This window comes from Musa acuminata, chromosome BXJ2-10 (assembly GCF_036884655.1).
Source record: "Musa acuminata AAA Group cultivar baxijiao chromosome BXJ2-10, Cavendish_Baxijiao_AAA, whole genome shotgun sequence".
Lineage (NCBI taxonomy): Eukaryota > Viridiplantae > Streptophyta > Magnoliopsida > Zingiberales > Musaceae > Musa > Musa acuminata.
The window spans coordinates 33,230,327-33,239,580 of record NC_088347.1 but is presented as its reverse complement, the minus strand read 5'-3'; the positions used below and the strand labels follow the sequence as shown (position 1 = coordinate 33,239,580).

The following is a 9,254-nucleotide window of genomic DNA, read 5'->3' as shown; positions in this document are numbered from 1 at the left end:
TTGCATCGTTCCTAGCTAGGTCATTGCTAACCGTATGGGTTGGACTATATCTAGTCATATGGGCTCGATCATATTTCACTATATAGGTTGGCTATACTTGGTCATATATGTTAGTTACACTTGGCCACATGGGATGCTTCATACCTAATCATATGAGTTAGGTCATATTTGATCACATGAGCTAAATTATAATTCACTACATAGGCTACGTTATGCTTGACCCCATGTGCTAGGTCGTACCTAATCACACATGATAGTTTATGTTTGGCCACGTGAGTTGAGTCGTATCTAGCTACATAAGCTAGATTATGCCTAACCCCATGAGCTTGATAATATCTAACTATATAGGTTTAGTCATGATTAACCACATAGGCCGATCGAGCTAATCAACTTAACTCAAGTCAACCTCAATTTGACATCTATTATAAAATTAGATTTTAATATTTTTATAAGTATATTAAAATATTATAAAATAATAATTAATATTAAATCCATTCTTTTTCATAAATTAACTAATTTAGATTGACAATTCTAAATTTAAAACCAATTAAATCATAAAAAATCATATATAATTTATTAAAATAATTTGATTAGAATAATTATTAAATTAAATAATCATTCTAACATCATAATTCAATTATCGTTATTTATTATTCATACATTTTTAAAATTAAAATATTATTATGCTTTATATAAATTATAATAATTCTAATAATAAAGATTTTAAAATATGAATATAAGTTGATAATAAAAGAATAAAATATCCTATCTCTTATCCACGAGTGCCAATAGAAGATTAGTTCTCCCTAATATATATATATATATATATATATATATATATATATATATATATATATATATATATATATATATATATATATATATATATATATATATATATATAAAGATAGAATTGTAATATTTATTTCTTATGGTTCACATAAAAATAAAATTTAAATTATTTACTTTCTGAAAATCACATCACTCATTATGAAATAAATAAATTAATAATTTAATTAATTGATAAAAACTTTAACTTATTTACATGATTTAAAAATAATTTTAATTTTTTCTTAATTATATTACACAAATAAGAAAGTTAATAATTTAAATAAAATAATATATTATTTTATGATAATTTAATTTATATTACAATGAAGAAAAAACATGGATGATTATATGAACAGTGTCACTCATGACTGGTTCATCGAAGGAGCACAAGAAACAACCATCAGGTATGCTGCTACGCACCACCTCCATGTGAGAGGATGAAGGATGATACCATCCAAGATCTGTCCATTAACGTCTGCTGCTATCTATTGTGAGCAACGGATGCAGCGCAGGTGTGCTCTGCTTGTTCTACTTTGCCTGGGAAAAGGAAGTGGAGGCTCTCTCACGTTGGCTGAAGAGGTTTCATGCGGTCATTACCAACACAAAACCATCGAACTTCCATTAGAAACTGTGCAGCATATGCACAGGTTTCCTCCCTTTTCGGCAGCAAGACATGGGCATGCAATGACTCCAGCCCGCAAGGTCCCAAGGCAGAGCAGTAATGGACTGTATCGGTCAGCAGGAGCTGCAAAATGCATGATATGGTGCATTGCACCTGGAATGTAGAGGAAAGATACTCCATTAGAACAGTAACACTGATACTTTCCTAGCTCCAAGCTTATCATTATCCTATTACCACAGTGGAGATTTTACTGTCAGACATGAACAAGTCCGATATTGCAAAGACCAGGAGATAGCTGCAAATCTAAAGCCCATACTTGACACTGCCTGATCCCCAGCACAAGGAAATCAAATGGAATAGGAAATTGATGATGACCAACCTCTGTTGGTCCCAGCACTAAATTTGCTCGCAGAATGCTTTCGAAAGGCTCCACATCTCACAACAAGCTAAATAGAGCTCCTCTCTTCCCCACCTTCCCTCCCCCTCCCCAAAAGCCCCCCACCATCTTCTTCTCCATCCCACTCCATTGACCAGGAGAAGAAAGACAGCAGCTTGTTCCCATGGTTAGGCCGCAGCGGCGATATCGAGGCGTTCGACAGCGGCAGTGGGGCTCCTGGGTCTCGGAGATTCGTCATCCGCTGCTGTATACATCCCTACTTACAGATCATTAGCTCTGGTCTCGGTTTGCTTCAGGTAGCTGCATGATTATTAACCTCTAGAATTGGACACTACTGTAGGAAGACGAGGATTTGGCTGGGCACGTTTGAGACCGCAGAGGACGCCGCAAGAGTCTACGACGAAGCTGCGAGGCTCGTCGCCGGTCCGAGAGCAAGAACCAACTTCCCCTTCAATCCCAACTCCGCCTCTTCTTCGTCCGAGACCAACTACTTATCGGCCGCGCTTACTGCGAAGCTACACCGCTGCAACCTGGCGTCTCTTGAAGCAGCACCTCAGCCCGTCGTGAGGAACTCACCGGCGCTCAAGGTATCGGTCTCCGTCGTTGATCGGCCCAAGAACAAGATGACGGTGGCCGTGGAGCAACCGGTATATCCTAACTGGATCATGAAAGAGAGTGGTACTGATGAGGTTGAGTTCAGCTACTTGGAGGAGCATCAGGTCGAGCAGATGATAGAGGAGCTGCTGGACTCCAACCTCGGCGTGGAGCTCTGCTACACTTCTCTGTAGTCACCTTTTGCTCTTCTCGTTTGCATTCAGAATACAATCCCCCCGCTTATTTGGTGCGGGATTAGAGGACTCGTCGTACAGGAATGCTTAGCAGAGTACCTGCCATTGTTGGAAGCATTAATAGTCGAAGGTTTCTACGAGACACATAAATATATATATGAATGTGAATTTAATTAGATATTTGAGTATGGCTCGAGCTCGGATTAACAAATGTTTCGGCTCGTTAATGACCCGATCATATAGTTAATTCATGTAACATATGACATGAATGTTTAATTAAATCATTGGTTTATGAATTTATGTTTACACTAACCTTAAATTTATTTGGATACCTTCCCAAATAATCTTCCTTATATCCCTCCTACTAATTACTCTTATCATAATCCAAAGTTAGCTAATTACTTTAACATAGGATTTTTTTCAAACTATTAGTCTTTAGCAAATCCTAAATACACGAGAAAATATAATCTAATCCACTATTGCATAGTTAGAATAGTACCTATTTTTCCAGATCAAATTGAGTATACATGATGATAAATACAATCCACTGTTGAGGAAGGAAAGTAATGAACTGGCGATGATGGTACAGAACGATGTGTGATGGCAATGATGATATTTAAGTAACAAAAAATGTTATTAGAATGATAGGAAAGATAATAATGTTGCATGGTGTTAATGATAGAAATAATTTAAACAATTATGATAGTAAAGATATAATAATAACGATGTAATTAATACCGAAAGGTGTTAATGATGAGTAATTAGTGGGGGTGAAGATGATGACGGCAATTGCACCCGCAACGCCGACGCTTGTGCCAATCCATGTGGGACCAATCTCCATTGCACCAATTATAAAGCGGGTAGACTGACGTGGGCAAGACGAAAATCTAAAATACGTCGGAAGCAAATCCAAATGAAATACGTAGCGTAGCGTATTGCATTGGCCTCTAACGAAAGTGTTCGACATTAGAACCTAAGACTCTTAATTCCCCATCGGATTCGAATCGAATCCCCAAAAGCCCACGGCGTTGCTTCGCGTCTACTCCTCCCCGTTCCTCACCGCGCCGTCTCTCGATCCCTCGCCAGCGAGATGAGACGCTCCTCCACCCGGAAGACGGGGTCCGCCTTGCCCGTGAACCCCTCATCCGGCTCCTCTGATGCCTACCGCTCCGGTAAGTGGTAGCCCAGATCCATTCCCGCTGTTGTTTGGAACTTGATGAATCTATTATTTGTTTGGATTTCTTGTTTCGTTTGTGGATTGGTATACGACTTTCTTCTTTTGTGTGCGATTTGGTTCCATTTCCTCGGTGAAATCGATAAACGCCCTTCTGGCGGTGGTGATGCTTGGATTCTCGTGAGGAATTGGGAAATAGTTCAAGTCTTGAATCTATTTTGATGGTGTTTGCTGCTTTATATAATGCCGGTTGAGACGAATTGGCGTTGTTTGTAGAATTGCTTGACATTTTATTGCTAGGATCGTGATGGCGTAAATTATAATCTGTTTAGTTGTAAGCACAGTATACTTATAGATTGAACGATCTGATAGGGTGTGGTTACTACCATATGATATAGTATGTCCTGTGACGAACAGAACACATTTTTTAGGACTACAATGTGGGAAATATATGTAGTTTAATTTTCATTTTTTTTTTGGCAAAGGGATTTTTTAAATTTGTGACCGCGTGTATATTTTTATGGGGTCTGTAATCAAATTTATTTTAAAATGGTATGCACATGTGCCCATGAGACCTATATATGTAGATGCAGTACTTAAAAGAGGTGAATGATTGTTATTAACGGTACGAGGAGAGATTGACGAATAGAAATTATAACTAAAGATTTAAATATTTTTAACTTAATTAATCATATTACTGTTTACATATCCCAATGATGGCAAAAGATCCATCTAACCGATTCGGAATGGTTGGGACTTTACAACTTTGTTATTGCTGTATGGGTTGATTTGTTGAGGACTCGATAATTTGGGGATTATACATAATTTCGACTTTCAATTATCGGTGTAAGGTTTTTTAAAGTTAATTTTTGGTCAAATGTATCCCTTTATGGGTCTATGATGAAATTATCTGTGGGTTGCATCTTTCTGAAAAAAAAAAGCAAAGGAAAACGAAACAAAACCAAGTCAGATAGAGTGAGGAATAAGAATTTGGACTCAAGGTCCAATGGTCTGAAGTAACTGTGAGATTTAGGATCTGGATCAGTTTGAATTGGACTGTGAGATTTTTTTGAAACAACCGAAAGTTAACTAAAATATGGATTGGTTGGAAATAGTCAGGGATTGTCTATGACACACAAAAATTGATTTGTCCAGCGCATAAACAACCAAAATCAGTTAGAACCTGTACGGGCTTGTTGGAAATTAGCGGAAACTACACAGTCCAATCAAATGGTAGCCAATTCAGGCTGAAACAACTGAACTAATTGATCACTCAAGAAAAATAGAAATTTCAGACAAAGTGAATTGGGATAATAAATTATAACCAAGGTAAAATTTGTTTTGGAAGGTAAGATGGTGTGATAAGGTGAAAAATTGCTTCGGTAGGAAGAAGTTTTTATTTGCCCTAATTTGGAATGGGATCATGTGCCTGTATGTCCTTATAAAGTTTGAAATTTAATCTTTTTTTTTTCTGTTACTTGCTTTGCTTTGAGCATCTTGCTAGTTTGTTGACCGTACTTATTCACGTTGAATGTCAAATTGTTGAAATCTAGTTAAGAGGTTAAACAAAAAATCTTGTATTTTGAGTGAAATTTATGGCACGATCTTCAATGTTCTATTAATTTCTTTGTGTTTAGCTTCTAGTAAAGCTGTTTCGAAGGAGGTGGAACGTATAGACAACCTATTCTATGCATATGCAGATGCCTCATCTGGATTGATCGAGTAAGATTTTATCAACGACTTTCATGATGTCCTGCAGATCTGAACATAACCATTATGTATTCAACATTGGCTTTTTACTTGGTGTTTTTGGTGAAAAAGGCGATCTCTGGTTTATTTTTTTGTCATATATATATATATATATATCAATGTATACTAAATTTTAATTTTGCACCTGTGCAATTGTGATTTTAGATTAGTAACTAATTAAAAATCCATTGGTGGAGTATGCTATGTTAAACTGTGGAGTAATTCAAGTCTTTCTAGTATTTCCTCAAGTCTTTTGGTTTAGACGTAGACATAGACTCAAAAGTGGCTTTGACTTGGATAATCGAATGAAGGTTTTGATTATGCTTGAGAAAAGTCAGTAAGGAAACTTTGTTGGCAGAGACTGAAGAATTTTAGGAATACATATTGAAATAAAAATATACTATATATGGGACTTTTGATGTACATCTATTGAGTTGGCAGAGACCTTTGTTCAACTTAAAAGTTACTCCATATGAGACTTTTCAGTTAGAAGAAACCTGTTTGTCATATTGTTGATTCAATATGTATTCTGATACTTTTGATCACTTTGTTTCTGGTAGATGTACATTTGACTGATAAAAAATCTCTCTGGTGTCTATTGAAGTCCAAAATGGTGGAATATTGACTGTGTTCTAATGTCAACCAGGAAGAGGGGACCATCTCCTGGTCATTGTCTGACAATTTGACAGTCTATTTGATGATTCAATTTCGTTGCTGTAGAAACTTAACATCATCATCTATAGATATATTAATCGATCCTGCACTGCTTATGCTTCTGGTGTCATTTGGTTGCTATCTACGCAGACATTACCTTTTAAAAGTATTTGTTTGTGCATCCATCTTTAATAACGTGGTACTATGATGGTCTTTTGAAAGCTTTGTGAAATAATTGACTCAAATACTTAACCATTTTGTTTTATCTTGTAATGAGATAATACTATGTTTTTTATTTGTAGTTTTTTAGTTGACAATCTTATAAAATAAAGTAGTTTCCCTTCATGGTTAACATAAATCACTGAGAACTAAATCTGGTCTGTTTATGTTGTTAATATTAGATTTTTATTGTCCACAGCCCTGAAGGCATTGAGTCTTTCTGTTCTGATTTGGAGGTTGATTATACTGATGTCAGGATACTTATGCTTGCCTGGTATGATATCAATACCTTCATTATTGAATAGCATGAACATGTTCGGTAACTTTTTTTCTGTCATTGAGCAATCTTCTGAATTGCTGTCTAACCATTCGTGGACACTGATTTTGTCAGGAAAATGAAAGCTGAAAAACAAGGATACTTTACCCTGGTATGTGTTCTTTTTTTTCTTAATACAGCTGAAGGGCATATTTTATGAAAACATTTGATGCTTTTTTTGACTTGCATGTGTTTGCCTTCTGCAACAGGAAGAGTGGCGTAGGGGGTTAAAAGCACTGCATTCTGACACTATCAGCAAACTGAAAAAGTCACTATCAGAATTGGAGAAAGAGGTCAATTTGCTGTCTATTAAATCTTTGCCTAGTATGGCCTTCTTCCTAATTTATGTGTTTCTTGTGTGAATATTCAGATCTAAGCTCTTAGAAGGTTTTTTTTCTTTAAGGTGAAAACTGATGGGACAGGAATTAGACATTGAGAAAACGGTATATCTATGCACTTTTAGTCAAGAGTATGTGAATTTGGACAGAGGGTGTTGGATGACCCTGTAAACCGTATAAGTTCGAAATGAATACATGTATGCTTTGAAGGTACAACCAATGTGAAATTGGACTATATATAAGATTGACATGGATGTAGATAATAGATAAAGCAGATGAATCACCTAATAATACTTAAGGTTTGTCAAAAACCTCATGGTATAATTGTTTTTGAGTTTCCAATCCACTTGATTTTCTTGAATAAGAAGCCTGAAAGCAAAAGTAAAGAAATAATAAGAAGAGAATATGTAAGTAGATACTAATCAGATAAGTCCTCTCATTAGGTTAGTGTTGGTAATCATAATTTGAAGTGTATTTGATATCAGATATACAGATAGGGAAAGAATTTATCTCATGTCCATATCCCTGTTTTGAATATCATGGGCAGCAATTTAAACATGGATGTGATGGATTCATGTTTTCTGGCTCCAATAATAAACTGAAGCTGATTCATATGGATGATACCAGGCCACTGTCTCCCTTTTTTAGCTCTTGTTGATCAAATATGGAAATATGCTGATACTTGATGTAAATTACAGGTGGCAAGGCCAACAAATTTTTCAGATTTTTACTCCTATTCATTTCGCTATTGCTTGACAGGTACACCAGGTTTTTGGCCTTTGATTTTATAACAATTAATCTGCTTCTGTATTTCAATCTTTTATTTTCCTGACATTTTTGATATTTTGTATTATTTAGAGGACAAACAAAAGTGCATAGATATTGAGAGTGCCTGTGAACTGCTTGATCTTGTACTAGGCTTTCAATTCCGACCTCAAGTTGACAAACTTGTTGAATATCTTAAGGTAACACTGTCAGTTTTTTGTGCTCTTCTGGTAAACTGTGTAATAGTTATGTCTGCTATGTTTACCGAAACATTATCAAGTCACTATTAGTTCTCATTCAAATCTCTAATCTGATACTTCTGAACATGCCAAATTGCAGCACCAACGTGATTACAAGGTCATAAACATGGACCAGTGGACAAGCTTTCTCAGATTCTGTAATGAGGTACACTTTGAGCCATTTAACTTGAGATTGTTTTTGTACATCTTATCTTCATTTTCTTATATGCAGTATTTCCAGAAGGTTGTGCTTCATTTTGTGTTAGATTTGCTTCTTTTTTTTTTATTGAAGAATTGCTTCACATGATCCCATCATTTGTTTAGATAAACTTCCTGTCTCTTGACAACTATGATGCGGAACTTGCTTGGCCTCTAATTTTGGACAACTTTGTTGAGTGGATTCGTGAAAAGCAAAGTTAAGATGGTGTGGATGGTGCTACCTTGATTATGCTTATCTAAGGTACTTTGAACATCAACCTATTTGGTTTTCCTCTTTGTTTTTGTGAAGTGATCACAATGCTCATAAGCAGAATTCCACTCTCGTTTTCCATCTGATTTTGCAGGGAATGGTATAGATCCCTAAAGAACTGCAGAAATTGTTTCTTCTGTGCTGAAGTCAGGAACATCATCAACACTAGTTCTTGGTTCTGTCAATGCATGGCATCTCTCATTTGGAATACTTAGGTGTCCTTACATTTTTTAATTCCTCCCCACAAATTTGAGTTTTCTAGTTTATATTGATTTGCAATAAAGATGCAAAAACTTTTTAGTGTAATGCAAATTATTGGAATCGACCTGGATAATCATCCATCCTGTTATCATGCCTATTTCACCATGTTCTTGTGTAAGGTAAGATGATTGTGCTGAATCCAATTATAGTGGATGGCTCAATTGTTGGTCACTGTTTGTATTTATCATGTTGGGAATAAGTCTCGAGTGCAGAAGCCAATTATAAAGTCTTATGTATCTTTTCCTGAAGGTTTCGTTAGTGACCATTTTTGAATCTGTACTGCTCGTCGCGGCTTCTCCTCTTTCTTTACTACGATAGTGGTCGAATCCAAGAATTTGCTAATAGTAAAATGATCATTTCAGGCTGAGTGAAAAAATAGGGTCATTAGCTTAAGCAGGGAAGAGTTATATTGCCACTTGGAGAGGATAGTGA

At 35.9% G+C, this 9,254-nt stretch overlaps 2 protein-coding genes across 2 annotated transcripts; both read left to right on the top strand.

Moving 5' to 3' along the window:
- The first annotated feature begins 1,167 nt into the window (after positions 1-1,167).
- Positions 1,168-2,638, top strand: LOC135625790 (ethylene-responsive transcription factor ERF003-like). The gene is made up of 2 exons (XM_065130877.1): positions 1,168-1,235; positions 2,191-2,638. The coding sequence occupies exons 1-2, from the start codon at positions 1,168-1,170 to the stop codon at positions 2,636-2,638; spliced, it is 516 nt and encodes a 171-aa protein (XP_064986949.1).
- Positions 2,639-3,596: 958 nt separating this feature from the next.
- Positions 3,597-8,993, top strand: LOC135625279 (uncharacterized). Its single transcript, XM_065129844.1, has 10 exons — positions 3,597-3,810; positions 5,450-5,534; positions 6,634-6,708; positions 6,826-6,862; positions 6,960-7,043; positions 7,787-7,847; positions 7,947-8,053; positions 8,193-8,258; positions 8,417-8,552; positions 8,656-8,993. Exons 1-9 carry the CDS (start codon positions 3,729-3,731, stop codon positions 8,510-8,512), a joined length of 693 nt encoding a protein of 230 aa, XP_064985916.1. The 5' UTR covers positions 3,597-3,728; the 3' UTR covers positions 8,513-8,552; positions 8,656-8,993.
- Positions 8,994-9,254: the final 261 nt, after the last annotated feature.